Source organism: Phoenix dactylifera, chromosome 16 (genome assembly GCF_051530095.1).
Source record: "Phoenix dactylifera cultivar Ajwa chromosome 16, Ajwa_hap1_PhDact_Kaust_v1.1, whole genome shotgun sequence".
Taxonomy (NCBI): domain Eukaryota; kingdom Viridiplantae; phylum Streptophyta; class Magnoliopsida; order Arecales; family Arecaceae; genus Phoenix; species Phoenix dactylifera.
The window spans coordinates 16,640,097-16,665,353 of NC_143205.1; the positions used below are offsets into that span (position 1 = coordinate 16,640,097).

General features: G+C 38.8%; 2 protein-coding genes across 7 annotated transcripts; both read right to left on the reverse strand.

Annotated features, from left to right (window-relative positions):
• Nucleotides 1-2,246: 2,246 nt before the first annotated feature.
• On the reverse strand, nt 2,247-16,455 carry LOC103720464 (uncharacterized). 6 transcript variants are annotated; one of them, XM_017846012.5, is made up of 3 exons: nt 16,155-16,448; nt 12,251-12,385; nt 2,247-5,732 (listed from the first exon to the last, which is right to left on the reverse strand). In XM_017846012.5, exon 3 carries the CDS (start codon nt 5,602-5,604, stop codon nt 2,536-2,538), a length of 3,069 nt encoding a protein of 1,022 aa, XP_017701501.1. In that variant the 5' UTR covers nt 5,605-5,732; nt 12,251-12,385; nt 16,155-16,448; the 3' UTR covers nt 2,247-2,535. The 6 variants fall into 6 exon arrangements, with proteins under 6 accessions (XP_017701501.1, XP_008808394.1, XP_008808395.1 ...); XM_008810172.6 differs by having other exon boundaries at nt 16,151-16,439; XM_008810173.5 differs by lacking the exon at nt 12,251-12,385 and having other exon boundaries at nt 16,151-16,455.
• Nucleotides 16,456-22,219: 5,764 nt separating this feature from the next.
• Nucleotides 22,220-25,257, reverse strand: LOC103720475 (pentatricopeptide repeat-containing protein At1g11290, chloroplastic-like). The gene has a single exon (XM_088712744.1). It carries the CDS (start codon nt 24,947-24,949, stop codon nt 22,802-22,804), a length of 2,148 nt encoding a protein of 715 aa, XP_088568870.1. The 5' UTR covers nt 24,950-25,257; the 3' UTR covers nt 22,220-22,801.

The window sequence follows — 25,257 nt, forward strand, 5'->3', positions numbered from 1 at the left end:
CTTCGCCTGCCTTCGCCTTCGGCCCCCTTTTATGTTGTTTCGATGGTGCGGGAAGCGCATGCTCGACCTATTGCGGGTACATGTGCGTCGAGGATTTTAGCCGTCGGATTAAAGTCGAATGGGTAAACAGTCCGGGGAACGATGAGTCATCCTATGCACGAATCCTGATGCATTATGAAAGGATACCCCGGAGAGGATATCGGTGCGGGAGTAAAAGCCGGGTCCGAGAAACGCAGGAATCGGTGAGTTTAAGGGAGGCTTTTTATTCATCATTGGATAAAGATATTCGGGCAACCAAGGATACGCAATTAAGAACGGTGTCATTAAAAATTTGGCAGTATCGTGCATGCGGAATGCACCTCACAGAATATGTATATGATAGGTTGTGATTTTTTTTCCATTTAATTGGAGAAATACTCATTGAAGTGGAACAGAGAAATAGAAATGGATTGATAACTCTTGGATTTTCCCTTATTTGATTTGCCAATCTCAAGTGATGAAGATTTAATTGTTAAGATTTATTTATTTATTTTTTTAATTGCGTTGTGGTTTCATTGATGGCATTATTAATAATACTCTTGTAATTAGAAAAATCCAGCTACATAAAAGTACCTAGGTTAAAAAAAACAAATATTTCATTAGAAAATAGTAGAGATAGAGATAAATGCGTTTTTTTTTCTGTTAACAAGAAATTTACATAACTTTTAAGCAAATACATCCAAAGGAGTTTGCCATGGCGAAATCCCGCAACAAGGGTAGGTAAGTAGAAATCTATGGAACATTAACTCCATGTTTAGCTAGAATTACAAAATTAAACACTCATTTGGTGATTGAACTCTCCTTTTGCAAGAGTAGTTAGCATAAAAATGATCAATTGGAGGTTCACATAGATATCAAGCAGTAAGGAATGGAGGTCATTCACTGTGGAGGGGCACGTGCCAATTTAGGTATTTGAATCGCCTTCTTACCATATCTCTGTCGCTCTAAGAGCTTGAGTGATATAAATCAGGTCCACTCAGGATGCATGTAGCTCAGTGAAAAAACCGGCAGTGTAGAGAACTGTTCTTTTGCAGCAAGTATTGCACCAATGGAATCTCAACCTACGTAATACATTATATGCACAGGTTTCTTCATGGATCTATGGAATTGATTTCGATAGTTCCAAGAGGGTAGGGTTTTCCAACAACAGCCAGGTCTTTATTTTTTTCCCGGTAAGTAACAGCCAGGTTTCAATAACGGTTATTCCATTGTAACTGACCCCCCACCAAAACTCATACTAACCATTGTAATGGTAATAATGGCTTATGGCTGTTAAAATATTCCTAAAATCAATATTATAGTCGCGATTACAATGGTGCTATAATGGGAAAAAAGGCATTATTTGCATTATAATGGATCATGTAGATGATATATTATAACGACTATTATTTTTCCCTGTCGTCATATACAACAATGTAAAAGAGGGGCGGAAGGCATCATAACAGCCACTAAAATACTGCAACGGCTGTTTTTAAAACCATGATGAAATAAAATAGAGGCTTACATGACAACATAAAAGAGGGGCCGGAAACCATGGCCACTAGTTCTACATGGTCGACTCATAGCCCATCCACCACAGAAAATCCTCCCTTTGCGCACAGAGAACCCTCTTGGCGTCCCTTATTCGCATATGCGCATGTTCTCAGTTTTGAATCTTTAGCAGTATTCTGCTTTCCCCTCGTACTGAGGTGTTTTACAACCGTACTTAAGCTCTCAGCATAAATAAAATAAATAATCAAATATATAAATGTCCCTCCAAGGCTATGTGCACAGTTTAGATGGTGAAGAGAATGTCAAGTCCATAATACCGTATCAGAGGGATAACTTCACCCCATGAAAGGAATGAAGTGTCCTCGCATTACTGCTTGAAGTCCACGAGCAACCAGATTAATCGACAATTCCACCGCAAAGAGTTCTCGCAATCTAAAAGTAAATTTGGCAGGTAAATAATTGGCATTTACATGTAGCTCAATGACTCCAAAGCTTGACCAGGCCTAGTCACCACAAAAAAAAAAAAGGCAAGTACATCAGACATCAGGAATGGATGAAACAGTAGTCTTTCAATTCAAATCTTCGGCCACCTCCGACAGCTCTCTCTTGCAAGAATACTTTCAATAATTGATTCAGTCGCTTGATGAAAGTGAAATACTAAGCATGACTCAAGATGGCAAAAAAATTTAATATCATATACACCAATAATAACCAAATTCCAAAAAAGTCAACGACTCCCTTCACTATGTTAGAATATTTATAAGATATACATGAATTCAGCTTCCACCAGCTGAAATTGCCTCTATAATCAATCAACAACAAAGAACAGGCATGTAAACAACTGAACCTACATTTTTCAATTCCATCAAACATCTATAACCAGCATTATTAAAAAAAATTTTATCTTTCTCACATGGTTGAATTGGCCCACCACCTTCAAGGACCAATGAAGGCAAGTCCTATGACCAAGCTGCCTAGAGATGAAAATTTAAGAGGGGAAAAAAGCTATTGCCATGATGTCACCTGTTTGTAACCATAAGCATGAGGTGGCTCCCACCCAGAGTCTGGCTGCTTCCGTTTCGGTGTCATTCCTGAACTAGAAGGCTGTGATGAAGTCCTCATTTGTTCTTCGATCAAACCATTCTGCCCTTGCCAAATGAATTGCTTAAAACTTCCACCTCCCCTGCCCCCACCCTCTACTGACAGCATCCCAGAATTCAAATCCAGACCAGGTTGGAAAATCCCATACGAATTTGAACTTGCAGGTGCATTAGGTACACTCATAAGAAAAGGCGGCCTTGCTGATGGTGCACCATTCAGTCCTGGTTCCATAACATGTGTTACAGGAACTCCTTTAGAATCCACCATGTAAGGAATGTTCCCAGGTCCATAGTATGCTGGAGGAAAAGACATGGTTGGCCCTGTCCCAAGTCCATTATACCCATAAGCAGGCGGTGGCATGTGAGAGTAAGGCAGCACCGGTCTAGCAGCCATTGCAGACTTCATATTCAGTCCGGCCCCCAGAAAGGCATGCTGAACTTGGTTGACATAATCCTTCCTTTCAACAGGGACTCTTGCACCCATGATTGTAATAACAGGTTCATTTAGTTTTGATCCTCCAGATGTGCCACAGGCCTTGCAAGATGGATTATCAAAGTTGCGTGAACCACCAACATCAACAAAAGATGGGTGATCATTCAAGTCAATGTCTCTCATGGAAGTCTGTCTTGAAGATGATGATGATGGAGAAGAGAAGCTCCGATCCCCACTCTGGGGATGGATCTTCAAATTGGAGGATAAATTGGCTGGTGCATCCTCATCCCCAAGGCGGTTAAGATCCAACATCAGCCTTTCTGCTCGTCCCGAACTGACTTCCATAGAAGAATCCCCAGAAGGCAAGCCAGAGGAAGCAGGTAATTGTTTCACAGATAATGGTTCAATAACCGCATCATCCTCACTTTCAGCCACGTTCAGATCAATCCCAAGGAAGTTTGGTTTCTGTTTCGGGCTTGAATGTGTCTTTTCACTATCTGGAGTTCTTCGAGGGGATGCTGGCCGAAAAGCACTTGTGGCAGCAGAGCCCTTCCATCCCAGCTCACCTCCAAAGTGGAGAGGAGTAACTGGCAATCCTGGAGCCCCTTTTGGAGCAGCAACAACAGCTATAGGTGCAGACACATTGACTGGCACCCCATGGATGGGCTTCATTAAGCAATCAGATTCCCCAGCACAAATATTTGCATTCAGATCAAAGATGCATCTATTCCCACCCAACTTGCCCACTGGTTCTTGGACAGGGAAATTCAACTTACTTGTTTCTAAATCTTGCTCAGGTTTTTCAGGATCAGTGCTAATAATATTCTCCGTGATTCCTGAACCATCTTCCTTAGGAGAAGAGGCATCACCAGAATGATCTTTTTCACGAGATGGTGATTTATTTCCATTTGCTTTACTGATCACTGATTGATCCTGCTTTCCTTCTTCAATATCAGGGCTATGGGCACCCATCATCTCTCCAGAGTTGACCTCAGGAGAGCTGCTAAAAGGTTCTCTATAGTCAACAACTTCCCGTTCCACTTCTATAGCAACTTGCCTTGCAACTTCTAATGCATCGATCTCATATTCAAGGCCCAAATCTGACTTTTGGTTGGGAATCCCAGTTGCTTTGGTCTCCTTTGCTTTGGAAGAATGACAGGGGAACACCACACCTTTGCTTACCTTCAAATCAACCTCGCTGCCAAGATTTTTAATGCCACCATCACTTTCGACATCTTCCTCCCTCTGTTGAGAATTAACAGAACCATCTAGCTTTCCAATTATGCATGATTTACCATATAGATCTTGAAAACCCTTTGTGACATGTGCAACCTGTTTGCCCAAACAATTTGGCATCCTGCAGGCACCACCCCCAGTCTTTGGCTCAGGTCCCACCGTCTCTGATGGATGAGCTTCATTCCTACTAGAATCTAAATTGCAAAATACAGTGGGTTCTGCTGCAGCAATCACTTCAGATGCAGAAGCAGATAAACTGGAAGATGGTGGAACATTGCATATTTCCATCTGACCAGATTCAGATAGGTTCTCTTCCACTGTATTCACCTCCATCTCTTTAACACCAGCTGCAGCAGAAGCATCCTTTGACACTGATACATTGGGTTGATCTCCTCCTCCCCTAGCAAATTGTGAACTGCATGTGCCAGAGGAGGGCAATCCTGCAGCAGGACAAACAGAAGACTCTTCCGTAGCAGATAATGTCTCCTGACAAGAGTTTGAAACAAGTGATGACCCCGATGAATTGGCATCTCCTAAAGTCACATTTGCATCAGCAGAGGTTGAAGAGGTTGCAGGCACAGTTTGATTTTGAACATAAGTTCTCTCACTGATAGCAGAATCAGGTTTCTGTAAACTGGCTGAGCATCTGGTAACATCTGATTGGTGGGATTCAGTCCCTGCTGATTCTACTTTACAACTCCCTTCATCAGTTCCTCCTTCGGATGCAGAAATATCAAGAACAGGATATATAGAGGGCGTGCCCTCTTCAATAATCTGTGCACTATCTGAAGGTTTAGGTTGTTCAATATGACTTCTTTCGCCTTTCTCAGAATCACTGCAACTCCCCTCAGTATTTTCTGCATGCTTCCACTTATTATACAGAATTTTTGCTCTTTCCTTGATTTTAAGGTCATTGTGACCAAGGAGCTGTTCAACAGTAATTCCAACCCCAGAAGCATTTGACTTTTCATTGTTGATTGGAAGCTTTTCAAGCAATGCTAACAGTTTAATTATCAATTCTTTCAGAACACCGTCATTGGCATCGATACTGCACTTCTGAGCTTCCTGAAGCCACTGATTTAGAAAACTCAGCCCATTTAACTGAACAAAATGATCAAGACATCCCTTGCTTCCTGTGGCTGCTAAGGTGCTTACAGCAGTTGACCATTGTCTTGCTGCATCACCAGCATTGTTTGCAATGCAATCTTTTAGCTTTTGAAGCATAGAAATTAGCTCTTCAACTCTCGCAAGATTTGAAAGCCCATCCTTCATCTCAGTAAGAGTGAAAAAATCTTCAAGTGTCATTTTGGTTCAAGAAACAGATAAATAGCTGGAAGATTCAATCATGCAGTCCTTGCAACATGCTGATATTCCCATAGTCTAGTTGTAAAAGGAGCATAAGAATACGTGGTCAAGCTCACGTAGTTCCTTCTCTGCAACGTATAACATAGCTTGGTCAGTTGAATAGTCATAAAAAAAAAAAAAGATAATAAGCCATAAGCCATTTTAATTTTCAAAGAAATCAACAAAGTATATCAACAGCAAGGTCACAGGATGCAATAAGTGTAGGAAAAAAGAATCATATCACTCAAGAAGATCCTCCTGCTACATGGCAGAAAGGGATTGGTGTGATGCACATCAATTTACAGTAAGGGATTGGGGGTCTGCTTGAATCATGAGTTGCTACAGAAGCACGAAGTGGGCAGAAAGAACTTTCCATGTGACCACCCGGTGCCCCAGAGCATTTTCAGAAAAAAGTTATGCCCCTTCTCTCTTCTCACAAAAACTTCAAAGTAGCATACACACAACTCAGGATCATGCTAGATTTATTAATTGGCCAGTCTATTTTACTTAAAGTAGTCTCCTTAAGGGACTCAAATTACATGCCAGCAAAGCAAGATCATTAATAATAAGATTTCTAAAGATCTAACCTACAAAATAAAAAACAATCCACGAGATAAGCACCACCCAAACTTCAGGCTAATCAAAATGGAAACAGAGCTAAATGGGAATCTTATATGGGTAACCTGTAGCAGAAAATATGATCGAACAAAGGCCACTTTGGGCCTGGATTTTTGGACTGGAATCGGCCCTTGATGGGACTTGTCCTAGGCTTTCTGGAGTTTGCAACATTTTTTCCAACCTCTTGTCACCAGCCTACAGAAGGAGTGCCACATCATGAAAAATGTCACCTTTAACCCCACTCCACCTGGCTCTAGTACATGATTATCAACATTACCATCCTCCACTTATCACATCAAAATATCCATGGCACTGCGGCCTCCACTCCTAGTTTGCAACAACTATCCCACACCACCCACTTTCACTCTCTGCAACTACACCACACTTATAGCTAATGGAAACAAAATGGGTGAGGGTAGTTAAATGTGGTGGAAGCAGGACTCAGCCATGAGTGACTGAAAGCAAACAACCACAAATGGGTCGTCAGGAAGGACAGAAACTTAAGTCGACCAGCTGACATGTTAGGAAAATAATCAAATGATACTGAAAACGAGAAAAGGGGAGAAAAACCAAACAATCATAGCTTATACTATTAAAGTACTAAGTGAATCCACATCCAGTAGTTAGAAAGGTGCCTGAATTACAAGTATTCAGTGGGTGTAGGAATGTGTATGTACGAAAACATTGGATGGTAAAAGCTCCCAAAAACAGCTACATCATCTTTCATCCTGACCATAGAGACTCCAGCACCCAATTTCCTTGTTATCTATTACTTAAATCCAAGTCCTAGGGTTTACATAAGTGTTTTATTAGATAAGCATTGCCTATGCATCAGCTAATAAGCTTTACCTAGATGAATATAATGGACTGAACTGGTAATATTTGTGACGAATGGGCAAAAGTGGATATAAGGTGATTAAAATTTGGAGCATGAGGCTGCATTATGGCTGCACATGTGGATGTGGTCCCTAACTGCACCACATTGCCTGTATGCCGTCACTATAAGTGATCAAACCACATCTGAGGTTCCAAAGGTGGCCTACTTAGCACTATGTGCCAGCGTATGTGGACAGCTTACATTATGCGACTAGATACACAGCCAGATTAGCATTCTACATGCATCCTACCCTTAGATGGGTCTGCACAGATGGGGCTGGGTCAAATCGATGCTTAGGCTGGATTTGGGTTCCAGCGAGCCTGATATGGCTACTAATATTTTTAATATGTTAATTACATTACAACTATGAGGCATTAAGTACTTAGTAGTAAGCATTAACTTTGAGTTGTTATTGTTATTAATATTGCTATTATTTATCCAAGAAAACATTACTTATTGTTATTGTTTTTTATATGTTTAAGGAATTTTATTTGTTTTACATATTTAAAAATACCAACCAATATATGAGCCCATATATGTGGCATGCATACCTATCGCGCTATGTGGTCTCTTGACCGCTGCCATATTGCAGCCACCTTTTTAAGATACTGATAAGGAAGCATATTTCATTATCACTAACCATGAAACTCTTGAGCCACATTTGCATGTCTTATTAAACAACTGTGAGAGTACAACTTTTAAGGATTCAGACGAAGATTTTGGTTAAGCAGATATAAGCATGATTGCCCTAAAAATATTCATGCATTTTTGCGGCTATGTCGGATTCATCACAGTTAATTTAAAATATATGACAAGACATAGTTCGGTCCTTATAGTATATTAGGTCCTTTGAGACAGCTACTAACATGGGAATAGAAGGACATAAGATCAATTTCCTTGATTGCCATGAATGGCTAATTGAGAGTTTCCTAGTATGCCTAGGAGGCATTTTGAAAAGGAGCAAAAGATCAATAACACAATAAAACTCATATACCTGATAGAAGAAAGGCTTCCGGAAGTGGACCCATCTTTATTTGGGTCCCACGTGCCACTAGGTGGCAAGGTTTTTTGCACTCATATGGTCAAAGAAGAATTTGCTATGAAGTAATGTAGGGGTACCCATTTTGCACACATCAAAAGTTCCTTCTGCCGCTGTGGCATGAGGGGATTAATGTAACTTATGAAAAATGGTGTGATAAACTGGTTGATTGTATAATGAGTTTCCAAGCCTGCATAGTAGGGTTGAGGATTTTTCATGTGCATTAATAAGTGTCTCAAAGTATTTTCCTTTGTTTTGATAAGAAAAGACAGTAGGAGTTTTGGCAAAAGAATCAAGAGAGATCTGGATGGTCAGCAGTCATGCACAAGTCCAGTGACGGAAACAAATCAACAAGAGAACTGTAATCTTGAAACAGGTCAAAGATAAAGAGGAAAAAGGGGTGTCAGCCAGCATAGAAGGAAAGCAAGACTCTTGTTGGATGTGGGGCCTACAGAAGGCTTGTTATGCCTTGGAAAAATAAAAAGGATCAGCCACTACTGGGTCCAGAAGCAGCCGACAGCCTAATATAATAAATTATAGTGACCAATCACCTTAAGTGATGAGGAGCCCGAAATAGCTTTTATTTGGTATTTTTTCTTGTTATTTTCTTTATGTAAATAATGGCCTTATAAGATTATAAATAGCTCTTCGCATTCAATCTTTTAGTAGTTGGTGGTTACTAGAAAATGAAGGATTGAAGAAATGTCTTCTTCTGTCCAATGGTGTTATGCCAACAGTGATGTACTTCAAACCCTAGGAATGAGGCCTAGGATTCCTGTTGATGTGAGACCACTAAGAACTGTCTATTCATTACCCTTTTTTATACTTTAGTCCATTGCCCAAGTTGATTTCTGCATCAAACTTTCCTTTTTATGCCCTTATATTGAATCTTTAAAACCCTATCCCAGTCAACTTTTACTTCTTTCCCTTCAAAATCAACACTGCTATTTCACTTTGAAGAAAATTCCAACTTTTACACTACAAGACAATATGATAGTAATCCTCAAACCACAAAATGCCTAGGTTCAACTTTTTCCATTATCAATTCCTCATTAAACTCTAACCTCAACACAATTATAATCGAAACCCAAGCCTGAATCAGTTTTTTCAACCTACAAATTCAGCCTTATCCTAAACCACAGTCAATCCTCATTCTTTCAACCAATGCTGTTTAACAAGTGGCAGTGCATGCTAGCATGCGTAATTCACCATCTGCCTCTCCCATAAAATCAAGGTTGTCTGTTCAGTCCGCATCACATGGGAGGCCACAATTGCATAAGAGGAAGGCTGGTGGTGGATGTTGCACAGTCACATGCACCACCAATCATTGGACAGAAAGTCCTCATTCTTTGAGGTTCATCCTGCAGCAATTGCTTTGCTTATCCACTCCATAGATAAATTTTTCAACTCAAGTTAATGCACCAGAAAATAATAGTGAAAAAGTATTTAATTCCAGACTGTACTCATCCAAAAGAACACAAAATGACCCGCCCCCCCAAAAAAAAAGTTAATAAGAGCTTTAATTTATCTAAGAAATTGGATATGAAATATCAAGATAAAAACTTTTTGAAGTTCAAAATTAACAGCCTCTCTCCCTCAATCTCTCCGTCCCTCTCTCTCTCACCATCTCACACTGTATTTTCTAAACAGTAACTTCCATTTCCTCTCTTTCCCCTTTCTCATATTTAGTTACTTAAATCAATGAATCAGTGACGCTAATCAAGTGTGTTTACTATGGACAAGTCCCCAAATTTTCAATCTATGGAAGATCAGAAGAAAACCCAATTTAATGCAAATGAATCAGAATCTATATCACTTAAATTAATTCAGTTAAGGTTCTCTGCTCATCGAAATTTCATAATCTTTTTAGATTTCTTTCATATTTGATTCACAATTATCTTGCATGTAGATTAAGCTTCATTAATATGGTTTTCTATAAATAATTGACCTCAAGCATAGTTAACATTATAAATAAACTATGAGGATAAAATTAAGTTCACAGTGATAATAGGAAGTGCTAATTAAAAAAAACACTGATAAATTTTGATTTGTTTTCTATTTTCTGTATATGTGATTTGTTTTCTATTTTCTGTATATGTTCATTATTTTAATCTATCTTTCAAATAAATATTATTAATGATCAATATATTTATTATATCATTATGATGCCATGGTTTTATTCCAATAGATCCAATGGTTGAACCAGCGACCTGTGACCCGGTCACTTTTCTGGTTCGATCAACAGTCTGGGTTTGAAAAAAATGGAGACTAGTGAAAACATGAGCACTACTTCAAAATATCAAAGCTAAGGGGTGATAGCCTAATAGAAAGTTCAATTTCAAAGGTATTTTTGGTTAGGGAGAAACGGAGGAAAATTTTGAAAGAAAATAAAAGAAAATAAATAAAATGAGGTGAGAGAGTTTTTTTTAATTTCGTCAGTGACAGTCATGATAACAGTCTAAAAAAAGAATGGAGACAGTATTGATAATAATGGTGCTCACTATAAAAAGGCAATAATTGTGGCAGCAATAACATCAACAAGAATACTAAAATGATAAAAGGTGATGGCTCGAACAATGATAGCAATGATAGATGCAGCAACAATACGAACAATGGTGTGGCATGATTCCTAGCACACATAAAGGTCATAATAGTAATGGTAGAAACAGCCATGGTAACATGGCAATAACAAAGGTAACCACAATGATACCAGTGGTGATGTTAAGAGCAACAGCTACTGCAAGTAGTCATGATTATACTACTGGTGATGTCAATTTGGTGGTGATGATGGTATTGGTGATGACTCTGGAGGGAGATGTGCAAGCCCCAAAAGTGATTTTGATGGTGATATAATTAAGCTAAAGTCTCCTAATTTTTCAAATTGGAGTTTAGTGAGTTTGCCCCTCTTGTTGTACGGCTTTTCCCTACAAAGCACCCCAGTTGAGAAAGCATTTCTTGACATATAAGACAATAATAAAGTTATTAGTGTCTTTATGAAGTTTTATATTGGAAAAAACTTAGTAATTGTGTCAACACACCAAAAAAATTAACTAAAAGTCAAAAAGGCATGCTGCCGACATATGAGACAACTTCCAGGACATAAATGGTTGAGAATTTGAATTTTGATGATTTGATGAAAGCAAATAAAGCATCTTAATATTCACAATATAAATGATTGATTATTGAAAAAAAATCATGAGATAATATCTCAAAAGCAGGATTCTAGGAGATAGAACAAACATGTCAGACAAACATAAAATGAAACTTCATACAATGACTCCAACTTCTTTTCCGTAGAAACTGGAGAATTAGAAGAGACCATTAAAACTATGCAAACAGAGTCTAACCAGCTAATTTTCTTCTTTTAAATTTAGTTACGCATTTTTCTTTGATAAAGGGAGTAACTCATTTCTAATTTTGAAGATTTAGTTATCACCAATCCAAACATGTGAGCAATTTAATAAATACACTTTCCACTTTTCTTTGGAAAGGAACTGCTATCTTTAGTTTATTATTTGATTAACACAAATCTAAACATGTGGATCAATATTTTAAGTGAAAGAATGGATGGGGCAAGTTCCCAATTCTTTTTTTTTTTTTGATACAGAGTTCCCATTTCATTGATCAATCAGAATTTATGTGCGATATGTTCTGATAAATTCCTCAATGATGCACCAGAAATTTATAAAAAAATTGTAATTACGAGCAAACAATAATAGCTCACATCACATCTTGACAGTATACTGTGGATTCTAGATAACATGTCAGGTTAACATGCAAGTTGCAGACATTCTATAACTTGATAAAGTTCTGTAAGAAAGGACAAAGAAAATTCTCATATATTTAGCTAATAGATTTTTCAAGGTTCGCTGTCTCGGTACCAGACCCTATACCGCTGCCACACTAGCACAGTGTCGGTACGGTATAGTATGAATTTTTTTTGATGTACCAAATACCGGTTCCGAACTAGTACGGTACAGCATGCCCTGTATCGTCCAGTACGGTGTACCTTGAGATTTCCAATATAATCCCCCCCCTAAAAAAAAATGATGCAAGGATAACTGAGCAAAAACCTGATATTTAGTATGGTTTTTCTTCTGCAATTTCTGCAGAATTTATATTATTCTCCATTCTCCTGTCATTAAATGCCAACAGTCTTGTAGCAGAGATCACCCCCAGGTGTCACCGAAAGAATAAATACTATCACCCTGGATATTAAATTAAAGCATCAGATTAAATGTGTACAAACATGCTTACTTAAAATATGAATAATTAATGTACACTATGCCTATCAACAGAAGTAGGACCTTGGTAATACCAAGAACGTAATCCAAGCACAACAAAAAGAATTATGCACTTTCCTTAATTCTTATTTCCTTTCTCAAAGAAAAAGATTATCATTGGCATATGCACAACAAACTCTCTGCAAGATATGTGGTGCTAAATCTGCACATGCTAATAAAAATCACCTATGCATTTTATCTCTCCCTCCCATCCCATTGTGAGCCAGTGGCAAAGAAATTTAAATGAGGGTATTGTGTGCTTCATATGGAACATAGGTTGGTCCCATTTACATGGGCATACAGATGTAGTAGCCCTCCACGACAGATGTACAAGCCAAGTAGTTACAAAGACAACATGGCCCTCAATATACGTCAAAATACTATTGTGTAAAATTGTGGTACATTCAGATCAATTAAAAAATCTAAAGATACTTGGCAACAAACCAAATTCTCACTCAAAATAGTGTTGCAATTATGACCTGACCTCAGAATCAGATGCTAGTGAACAGACAAAAACAATGAAATGGGCCAATTTTGCCACCGCATACACAACAAATCAGGATTTTGTAGTCAGTTTATTGCAAACTCCATCCAATATTTAGAATGCTGAAGATAATTAACTCCAATATACAAGGTAAGCATATGTTACTTAAGTACACGTGACTTCCCTAATTGTATGTATTGTTCCCCAACCAGGACTACATTCATGAGGACTAATATAAGGCACAGACCAAGTCATCATATTTAACTATCAACGCATGCGACGCTAACTATGTTGTCACTAACCCACTTTTCAATTATATAAGCATGTAAAGGATGAGAACATTTCATTATATGCACACACGCCATTCTTAATAACTGATGCAACTTCACATAAAGTAAAGATTTACAAAAAAATGGAAGAATGCCTCTCAGAAAAAGAAAAACTGAACAAAAACACTACCTAGCTCCCCCCCCCCAACTTGCTCATGGAGGACAATGTCTTTCATCGACTTAGTATGTTCATAAAACATATCTTACAGTACAGTCCTAAGAATAACAGCTTGCAATTGCTCCCATCTAACTTGAAGTTTTCCCATACTACAAAGTGCTTGCCAAACATAGTAAATAACATTCCATAGAATTATAGTGCCGTAAATACTATTGGCACATCTTTAGCAGTCCATTGTTGCCCTTTTAGCTCTCTGTCACTCATTCTGGTCTTCAGTGATCATATGTCACTAACCTGCCGGACTTGTAGCCATGAATTTAAATATCTCCATTTCACATAAGCATCCTTTTCTTTTACATTATAGAAAAGTAAAAATAGTTTCTCATTTCAGCATTCATCGTTGTTTATTGGTCTAAGATAACATCATTGGCATTAGATAACTAGATCCCTCCCCAGTGCCTCTAAATTCAGGTGTAATATTATATTGCAGATTGTGTTTAGATTCAGTATTTCTGTTGTTTCTCCACTGGAAGCATCAATTTGTTGATATTCCATCTTCTAAATTAAAATCCAGACCCCAATAATATATTGGCAATTGAAAGTAACCAAACATGGAATACAGAAAAACATGAGGACATCTTTTACCTATTGGAATCACTGTTCGACTCACTCTGACCTAGAGCTATATCCACTGTCACTACAAGCTTCAATGTAATCATGTGCCAGACTATAATCCAGTCTTCTTAAATAGGCAACAGTAAATTTACTTTTTCAGGACATGTCCTTTCATTTTCAGTATTCTTGAAAAAAAACTAACGACAGAAAAAGAAATTCTAAGTGTTACCTCAATGCAACCATAATGGTTAACAAAGACCATGAAGTTCAACTTCAGTTCTGACCAACATATTATCTGCTAAAATTAGTTACAAAATGATCAAACTAGCTAACAAGTTTTTAGTTTTATCTTTTTAGTCCAAAAAATTGGCCAGCTCTTTTAGCCTAATATTCTAGTTATGTTCCTGCAAGAAAGAAGACAGGTGGGAGGTGTGAAGGTGAAAGACGCTAGACAAATAACCCAAGAAAGGGACTGCCCATGCTCTGCACAGGATTTCCAATATGGCGTGAACCATGAGATGTGACAGCTGAGGTTAATTATCTCGTTGAAATTCTTCATGTCAATAATAAAGAGTCAAATTACGCACCTATAGTCCTCAGGTTTAATCAATTATTACAAGAGAATTGCGAGGTGTGAAAATGAAAAGCAGCACCATTGGCATTGAAATTTGTATAAAATGAACTTAGTAACAGGAAATAAGAAAGCCTGAGACAATAATGAGCATCAGCATTAATGAAAACTATATCCAAAAACACTTAAGAATACACTTCGACACGGTATACTCTAATTAATTAAAGAAAAACAGAAGTCAGTACAAATAAAAAAGAGAAAAAGGTAAGTGACCTAACATGTACATGACATAATGATCATAGTGCAACCCAAACTGAACAATTATTAGGCATCTCAACCTACTCTATCAAATTAACGACCAAGCAATGATAAGCTGTGCCTAGGACAATAAGGGATTATACTCTCTTTACTACTAGCCAATAAACCTAGATATTTCAATAGCAACCAGTAATCAATAAGTGTGCCAAGCTATAATGACACCAAATGATCAAGATCAGCTTAGCCACATTGCACTTACAAAGGCATCAATGACTGAATACCGAGCAAAAACCTAATCATTCTTAAAGACTTCATTCACTATTGACTTATAATTAAATCATTTGACATAGCTAAAACGAGAAATTTCACAAATCCGCATTCAGACAAATTCACAATGATTGATTATCGAACATTGCCCAGACAATACGACAAATAGTCTGGAACCAAAACTTGGATTTCAGGACATGTGTCATGGTAAGTTCCTTTGCCTCATCTTCGGGAGATGATCGACAGTTGATGGAACAATTAAGGGAAGATAAAATTCCCAGAGACATTAAAATTCAATCGGATCCTAGATCTAAAAAATCTAGGACTCCAACATTTCAAGAAAAACCATCCAACAGAAAATCAAATGCACCGTAACCAAAGTAGGCATCAAACATCATCACTGAAACTCTTGAAAGACGTCAAAATTCAATGTGCTCCTACATTCAAACATACAGTGCAAATATATGACGATAAATTCAACTACCACAAAATCAAAACCAATCAGACCAAGATCACATCTCTCAGCTACAGTGGAAAAGCTTAAAAAATTCTAAATAAATAAAATTCAACCTGATCCTACATTTAAAAATCTATCACTTCAACATTTCAAGATAAAACCATCTACCGCAGAATCAAAGCAAACGAGAGCAAAGCAGATATAAACAGCATCTCTGGAAACCACAAAAAACTGCAGAAGAAATTCGAATCATAGACCCACACTTCATCCGATCACGAGAAAACCCCATTCAAAGGCAAACAGCACATAGCAAAACAAGTTGTTTTTGACAAAAACCTCCATCTAGGATGAAAAGCCATAAAAACAAGAAAAAATCGACCTAAAAAATCGAAAAAGGAAACAAAGATAGACGCATCGGAGGGAGAAAGATCGAAATCCAATCCTACGTCCTCCACCCACCGCCAATGGCACGAACCGAAACCATCAGATCCCACAAAAATCACAAAAAATGCCCGACCATTCCAAGAAGCGAAAGCAAGAAAAGCAGGCGAACCACATCCGGAGATCAAACGCAAGAAAAAAAGCAGAGACCTACGAGTAATTCGATAAGGAGGAATGTAGGGGGCGTTACAGAAGAGGGTTATGGCCGCCACACTGCCGGAACCCTAAGCGTCGCTGCCAGAGGAGCTCCGGCTTTGACCACTGCCCTCTTCTCTCTCTCTCTCCCTCCCTCCCTCTCCCTCCCTTATCCCTCGCGCCTTCTTCGCCCGTTCCTCTCCTTCGCCTCCTCCTCGAAACCCTCGCTTTCTAAACGCCCGCTCTGGCTCTGAGCGCGATTTCTTTCGCTCCCTTTGTCTCTCCTCTTCTCTGTACCATTCCTTCCTCTCATTCCGCCATCTTAATTTTAATAACAAATAACTTTATTCCAACTGCGGGGCCCACCAAGAAGCACGTGCAGCGCGGCCAGACGGCGCGTGACAGTATTGCAGCACGGAGCCCGAAGACAGGACCGTCCGGTCTCTGACCGGCTGCAGCCGGTCCGGGGGCTCTGACGCAGGCGAGCTGACTCCAGCCAGCGCTTTTGGAGAAAAGGACCGCCCTCCCGACAGCTGTCAATCCTAAACAGGAAAATTTCACGCCAACAAACAAGAAAACGAAACGTGGGAACTACGCTTCTTTCATGCAAGAATAGCTGTCCGCTGTCCTGGTGAGACAGCGGACTGAACTCCAACAAGCGGGCGGTTTTGTTCCGGTCCCCTCAAGTTTTTTAATTTTCTTTTCTTCTTAGCACTGAAAGCTACTTGGCGGCCCAATTCTGTTACCAATCCAAAGCTCCATTTGCACTCAGCTTGGTTTTTTTTTTTTATTTCCCAGCACAAACTCCAAAAATTACCGAACATTCTCGCTGCCTAGTTAATTTTGTGTAAAGGTCAATTTAATTATTGTTTTGTAAAAGATTTTTAATTTATTTTTTTCTTAAATAAGTTTAAAGATTTTTGGATAATTATGTATATTTAATATGTATTTATTAAAAATTTTATATATATATATATATATATATATATATGTGATGTGGAGAATATTTGTTTACCTAAGCAATTGTAGTTTCTATCCTTCATATGATTTGAGGTGATTTATTTCAATTTTGGTCTATATCATCATTAGAAAACAATTAAAGCACTTCGGTTGCAGTCTCGCAATTACGTCAACTCAGCCATAATTACATGATTAACGTAATAATCATCATTTACACAATATGGATAATCATCATTTTCACAACACGAGAAGCTATTGCTCTACCGTTATTACATGATAAATCATTACTATACAGTTATTATACATCTATTTCGGTGACAGATACCAACCTCATTCTTTATGTATGGAAAATCAAGAAATCTTTAAATAACTCATTCTTCCTATCCTACTCTCTTTCTAGAAACTCTTTCTCTCTCATCCACTATTTTTCTATAACTTAATTAACTTAAGTATCAGATGGTCCTCCGTCGAAAAATCTATAGTAAAAAAACTTTGTTTCAAGTGGATTCACATGCTGAAAATACAGCTAACCATGTGGACATCATCTTTCAAATTAAAGTTTTTTATCTTAAAATAAAGCCGACCTTATCTTTACCTCCAAATGTGCCTTAAATTCTAGCAACACCAATGTATACTTTGATTGAAAAAAAATCTGAATGTTTATCATTTGGGGAAAAAATCTAGACTTTTAGTCACTGTAGAATATTTAGTCACTGTCGACCATGACTTTTGGGCTCCACAGCAAGTGGCATTTGGGGATTTATAGTCTGTTTCGATGTGCCAGCGGACGAGAGTAATAGTAATATATTTCCTCCGGGACGTGAAGGGATGGAGGGGCCGTCGGCATGCGGGAAAACGATTGGCGAGGGAGCGTCACATCGGATCCGGCGTTCAGAATGAGAGGGTGGGGTACGCCATTCGGTCGGCCGTCAATTCGTGTCGGTGGGGCCCGCTCCGTTGTGTCCCCCCGAGTTCAATAGAAACGGAGGGGGTTCCGTCCCGTCGCTTTCCCCGTACTGGGCCCATTAAAGTGTGTCCGGGCCTATCATACCGTTGTGGACTGCCGGGCTTGCGTCCAACTGCCGTTGTCCAACGGACTGCACTTGCATGGCTACGATGCCATGGCTCTTGGGCTGGGCCGGGCCTCTCTTGGCCTGTTATATAAATTTTGATCGCCTTCACTTTAATGTACATTAATAACTTTAAAGTTTTTTTTTTTTTTATTGATCAAAAAGACAACTTTAAAAGTGAAATCATTCAATATTTTCCCTGTTTATCCAAATAGATTAACATTTTGAGAATATTACGTTGGTTTCTTGATAACACAATGCATGAGTTCAAAGTATATTTGCGAAGGGATTTGCAACTGAGTACCACTTTGTTCTAAGTGATTGTCCTGGCTGGACATAGCTAGTAATTGAACACACTGTCAAAATTTCAAAGCTCCATTAGACAGTGGTTGAAAGTTTCTAGGTTTGGGTTCTGATTGAAGTCAGGTTGGGTAGCTTGTAAGGTTGCATAAGGTCAATTCAACTGGGACCTACAACATACTTGACCAGCTTGAACCACACCCCATGCTCCAATTTGAGATCCACTCGTCTGTTATGGGTTCTCCAATTGTATCTACCATTTGACTATGTTAGTATGAGTATTAAATAACTATAGCCAACCCGAATGGTCTAGCCGAGCAGAAATTAGTCGAAAGAACCTAGATCTGGCCTCCTTGACCGAAACCAAACCCAAGATGATGGGTTTGGTTCGGGATCTAAATCCGGTAGCCAACTCAGGTTGAATCTAGACTCGAACCTAACCTAACGCACTTGAAATTCTCATAGTATACCAATTCATCCACGTTGATTGGTATTTAAGTCACAATTTTCAACTCGATCGAGATTGTTAACATGAATTCCACACTAATATGAATCATGTAGTAGAAAATTCAATGATTATTGTCAAACCAACATCAAACAAGCGAGGATATTTTGTTCTCATCTCAACAATCTTGTGGAGAAGTAAGATCTGCACCATGGTTTAATTGTCATTTTACATTGAACCCCTTAGTTTTGATCTCCATTTTATGTTGGGATCTGCTTATACTTTTGCATGTAAAGCGAGCCAAAACCAGCATAATTGTATGGGTCTAAATACAAAGTTGCTATGTAACCACTACTCATCAACAAAGGACCTGATTTCAAGTGTTCTATCTTTCGGTTTTTTATTGGTCACCATATATATCATAATCACTTTTTTTTTCAGCACCACTTGATGTTTTAGTTGCCTGGGGTTTACAAGTCAGTTAAGATATCGAAACATTTCAACCCTCTTTTAAGTCACTAATTTGAGTAAAATTATTCCTAGTTAAAACTTGACCAAGAACTCATCATAAATGGAAGCCAAACAAAGGACTCAAAATTAAGTTGCTCCTTTGAAATAGCTTGATACCAGTCACCCACTGAAATGATGATAACTGTTACCAGAACATGGATTCCACCCAACCCACAGTCTTACTTTGGTCCAAACCGGAACAGGAGCAGGGATATGCTCATGTTAAAGAGACTGTGGGTGGTCTGAAGGATTGTCTCAATACAATGTATGGTGTGACTCCAAGGCAAGGCTTTTTGGTTGCAGAGAGTGACAGCCTAATTTTGAACAGCAGGTTTGTCTAAAGTCTGATGGCAACTGGCGCATACAACATGCGTGGAGAAAAAGGATGTGGAACTGGGGAGAAAGGCTTCCTCAATGGCATAAGTCTCCTTTACATGGACAGGATCTCATCCCTTTTGCATTCAAGAGGTGTCTTGCTCTGCTAGAAATATATTATTTATGAGTAGGTAAGTATGAAGGTTGGTGGCCTAAACAAGGGTTAACTTAACAAAAAAGAATGGAAGACCAAGATTTGGACTTGGTATGCAACATATCGGAGTGGTCAACCAATCTGGGATATTATAATCTCCATGACCATAGAGCATGACAGCTTATAACAACATCTATTTATTATTGCAAGCCAGTTTCACATGTACCCATTTTTTCTTGGTGTATGTTAGATGTTGATGGCATATACATTAGCTTGATCTATTTTAGGATTAAAGTAGTACGATGCACCCTTTTTTCTGTTGTTTGATGATGTATGTAAGACTTTGATGGTATATACTTTACATCAATCTATTTTAGGATCAAAGTAGTGCATGTAGCCTTTCTTTTGTGGTCTCGTGATGTATGTAAGACTTCAACGGCATAGAACTTGGATTGATCCATTTCGTGCTTAAACCAATATATGTTCCCTAGGGTTTTCTTATATGATCCAATAGTCAAAATGTATCATATTTCAGTAACTTTAAGCGAGACAACCCTCATAGTAATCACCATCTAACGTGCTTCTCAAACATACTTGTGCCATACTCTTTACGAGCAGAGACAATGCCAGGACTTTTGTGCAAGAGGCACTAGTATAATGACTTCATAGTATTCATTTCGTCATCAATTAACTGGGAATCTAAGTAGTCTAGTTCATCTTTGAAGATTAAACGGTTTTAGTTTGCTATATTACATAAAGATTTGATCCATATATAGGGGTTTCATCAAGTAACGAAGTAATTAATATTATTAGCTAAGGCATATACAAGCATTTTTGTTGCTCTACAAATTAGTTAAATACCATATGGTTATTGTTCTGGAAGATTGCATTTGCACATAACTTCTGTTATTCCTTGATTGCATTTGCACATAATATTCCATACTTTTGTTACAGTCTTTTTCAAGAAAACAAATCATTACTTTCAAAAACTCCAAAGATTTTACAAATAACTTCAAAAAGCAAAAGAAACTCATCGTATATGTTAATTGGTCTCATTCGTTTTGTTCACTCCCCCATAAAAACTTCTCAAAACTTGTTCAACTCATGATTTTTTAAACTTCCAGGGGTAAAGTTAGTGTTTAGTACCTAATAAATCACTTACCTGCTACGTTTGACACTCAAAAACTGGATTTACAATCATTTCGGGGAGATTGTAGGGTAAACATGGCAATATCTTTGTTAGATTTTTGAAAGTGAAAACAAAAAACAAAAGCAATACCAAGCAAATCCTAAATAGTTATCAACAAGTCTTATACATTAGTGAGGCGAAAGTAAATATCAATTTCCATGAAACAATTACTCATGTAGACACTCATCGATGCACTTACACTGTTCTTGTATCAAGAATGATGCACTTTGCATCTTTCTTTGAGGGCTTTTGGTATAGGGTGATGATCCTAAGATCAAGGATAATATGGGTGGAGATGATGAGATCACCGCATTTGGTAGTACCCTAGTAATTTTACGTGGTAACGATCCCAAATCACTCCTAGTCTTAAATCACGGCTTTTAAACATGTCATTGAGGATGGTTTTCAAGATCACCACAAGGCAGTGAGCTTGGGCAGAAATTTGTGAACAAAAATACCCTACAGCCTAGCAAAAAAAAATGGTATATCAATTTAGCATTAATATAATATTTTATATATAATGTTATATTATATTGATATTGCACATATTGTATTCATGATAGAGCCTAAAACCCCTGCTGGTTTTTATGCACCCCCACCAACTCAAACACATCCCAAAAAAATGTGGGGAAAAAAGTAGTCTTAGATACCCTCAACAAGACGCTTCAAGTGTAGAATTGGGCCTTGCAAGAAAGAATATGGGCCTCTGGGCTGATTTCTTGTGAAGGGTGGCGGACATCACTCATGTTGCCCACATCTGACTTTTTAGAAGCAGCTTACTTCATTGGAATGTTGCATGCATGGTGCATGTAATCATCATGATTTTAGTCAAGCTTATTCAACCTTTTTATCAACTAAAAAACCAATGACCTAACCCTAGCTGCAACCTAGCCGGGATAGAGTAGAAAGGTCCAGTACATGACCTTGGAGGACTTGATAAGTACTCTCCCACTTTTGGCTGGTGTGCTGTTTTTCAAATGAAGCAACAGAGGGGTATATAATCAGAGATGAGAATGCATGGAAACATTTGAAGAGCCTGGAGGGCCAATCAAGTGAATTCTAGCACAAAACTTCACCAGCTAGTTACAAGATGGATTTGAAGAGACACTTTAACAAGGATAACTCATAGGAGCAGTTGCTATCTCAAATTTGTATGCTCATATATTGTGCATTTGCTATCCATTTATCATAGAATTTTAATACAATCAGTACTTTTTGTAATCAAGAGTAATGCTCATGTTTAATCTTCTATCCCTACATCAACTTCCTTATCCAACATCACACAACTTCCTCCAATTGCCAAATGCAAAGGCTCGCAACTTCTACTTCCGCCATGTTCGATGGCAAACCTGGATAGTTGTTTTTGGTGTTTCACCCTTAAAAGAGTAATAGGTCTCCCCTCTTCTTTCTCGCTTTCCTCCACTTGCAAGGCTCGCAACTTCTACTTCCGCCATGTTCGATGGCAAACCTGGACAGTTGTTTTTGATGTTTTACCCTTAAAAGAGTAATAGGTCTCCCCTCTTCTTTCTCGCTTTCCTCCATGCTCTCCAATTTTAATAGAAGAAACTCTTCAATAAAGTCGCTGCATCAGTTTTTTTTTCCTTTCCTCCATATTCTCCAATCTGCATAGCAGAAACTCTTCCAATAAGACACCTTCTTACGCTTTTAGCAATGCCAATTATCTGAACACCAAGAAAATAAGTTTCAAGAGACTTCATGTTTTCTAACCCGTATCACTTGGCATAGAATCAACCAAGCTGAACCCAGTGTTTTTCTTTAATCCCATCTTTCCAAGATTTGATCTCAAAGTTTCAACTTCCCCAAAATTCCCAACTGATGCATAAGCATTAGAAAGAAGCACTACATGCCCAGAATCCTTTGAAGCCATCTGAAACACCTTCTCTGCAGCAGTTTCTACAAGCTTGACATCATTATGGAGATGAGACCCTCCCAGCAAAGCCTTCCAAACATTTGGACTAACTTCCTCTGACATTAAGCTCACTAAGTTCTTCGCATCTGCCAAGCGACCGGCACGTGCAAGCATGTCCACCACACAACCACAATGCTCTCCTCTTGGATCAATTTTCTTCTCCCTGACCATCCTTGCAAAAATGATCAAGCCATCATCCACCAAACCGGAGTGGCTACAGGCAGTCAACACATTTAGATACGTAACACTATCCGGCACTTCACTGCTCTTCTCCATGTCATGAAAGAGAACAAGTGCTGCTTCTCCATTGCCATTAATCCCACAGGATGATATCATTGCATTCCACGAGACCGTATCCCGAGAAAACATCTCATCAAATACTCTGCGCCCTAGTTCTACATAACCACATTTTCCATATACTGCCACCAAACTATTCTGAACTGGCTGGCATTGAAACAAGCCCGATTTTAAACTGTATGAATGGAACTGCTTAGATAGCTCGAAACTAGATAGCTCACTGCAAGCCATCAGCAAATGGACTATTGTTACTGAATCGAGCTTTAAATTATCCTCTTTTCTCATTTTGCTGAGAAATTGCAGCCCTTCGATTGGTTGCCCATTCTGGACATAACCCGAGATGATTGCAGTCCATGATACCAAGCTCTTGTTCTCTATACGATCAAATAACATCCTAGCAGACTCCATATCCCCACACTTGGAATACATTGTGATCAGAGAATTCTTGACAGGGAGCTCCAGCCCATATCCACGGATAACAATTTGGTTATGAACTGACCTTCCCCTATTTAAATCTCCCAAACGTGCACATGCTGTGATCACATTAAGCATGGCGACCATGTCAGGATCAACGCCCTCAACTCTCATTTGAATAAACAGATTTAGAGCTTCAGTTGCACATTCAACCTCCAACAGAAAGTTCATCATGTTTGTCCAAGTAATGACATCCATGACAGCCATCTTTCCAAAGAAAGCTTTAGCAACCTCTAAGTTTCCAAAACTCAAATACATATCAAACACTGAATTCATCACTGCAACATCTAAATCCATGCCAACCTTAACAACATAACCATGCATGCTCTCACATAGTCGAAACGAGCCGTAACCAATACAACTCTGAATAACACTCACCATGGTCAGAGAATTGGGTACCAAACCAAATTGCCAGAGTTGTTTAAAGAGCAATAGCGCTTCTTCATACAGATCATTATGCACAAGTCCAGCAATCATCGCATTGCAGGAAACTATACTCGGCTCGACCATTTCCTGAAGCAAAATGTAGGACTTCATTGGACTTCTACATTTAGCATAGCAATCTAACAAAGCTGTCCTTACAAAAGGATTGGCTTCTAAACCACTTTTAACTATCCTTCCATGAACAAACTCTCCAATTTTTGAAACCCCCAAGCCTGCCGAGCTAACCAGCACTCCAACGATTGTGAAAGAATTTGCACAAATGCCCAACTCCTGCATGTGAGAAAATAGTTGAAGAGACTCAGCAAAGAATCCGTTGCTTGCATACCCATAAATCATCGTCGAGAAGGAAACAACATTCTTCTCAGGCATTTCATCAAACAGTTTTCTTGCAACATTGGTCTTCCCCGCTCTGCAGTACCAGTGGATGAGTTTGGAGGCGAAGGCCAGGTCTGGTTTCCGGCCGGAGGCGAGGAGGAGAGCATGGGTCCTCTGAAAGGACCGGAGGTGGATGAAGGGGTCGCCGGAATGGCAGGAAGAGAAGGTGTTTGTGAGGTGGAGGAGAAACGGGTATGGATGGAAGGAGGCTATCACAGGCCTTTTGGGCCGTGAGCTGCATAGAATATTGTGTTTGAACCAGTGGAGCATTGAAGAAGGTTTCTTACCATCAAGAAGGTCCAACGCACCAAGTTCCAGCTTCTTGTCATTTAACGAGACTAGATTCTCCATCTAAATTATTCTTATACCATGCTTATTCCCACACATGACATGGATTTGGTTTGGATTTGGGCCCCTTACCAACGTGATGCCCTTGTCCCACCTGCTTACGGCCCTTTTTGTATCTCTATTATGACATCTTTCGAGTTTCTCCTCGTATCATGCATGAATCTTGTTGAGGTGCCAGGCTTGAGTCTAAATTTAGTGAATTTTCTCTAAGAAAGCATGGGTTTCCCTTCCTCGAAGCCACATGTTAGTAGCACATATGGGTGAGCTGCAAGTAAAGCTGATTGGGCCGGACTTGGACACGAAAAATATCA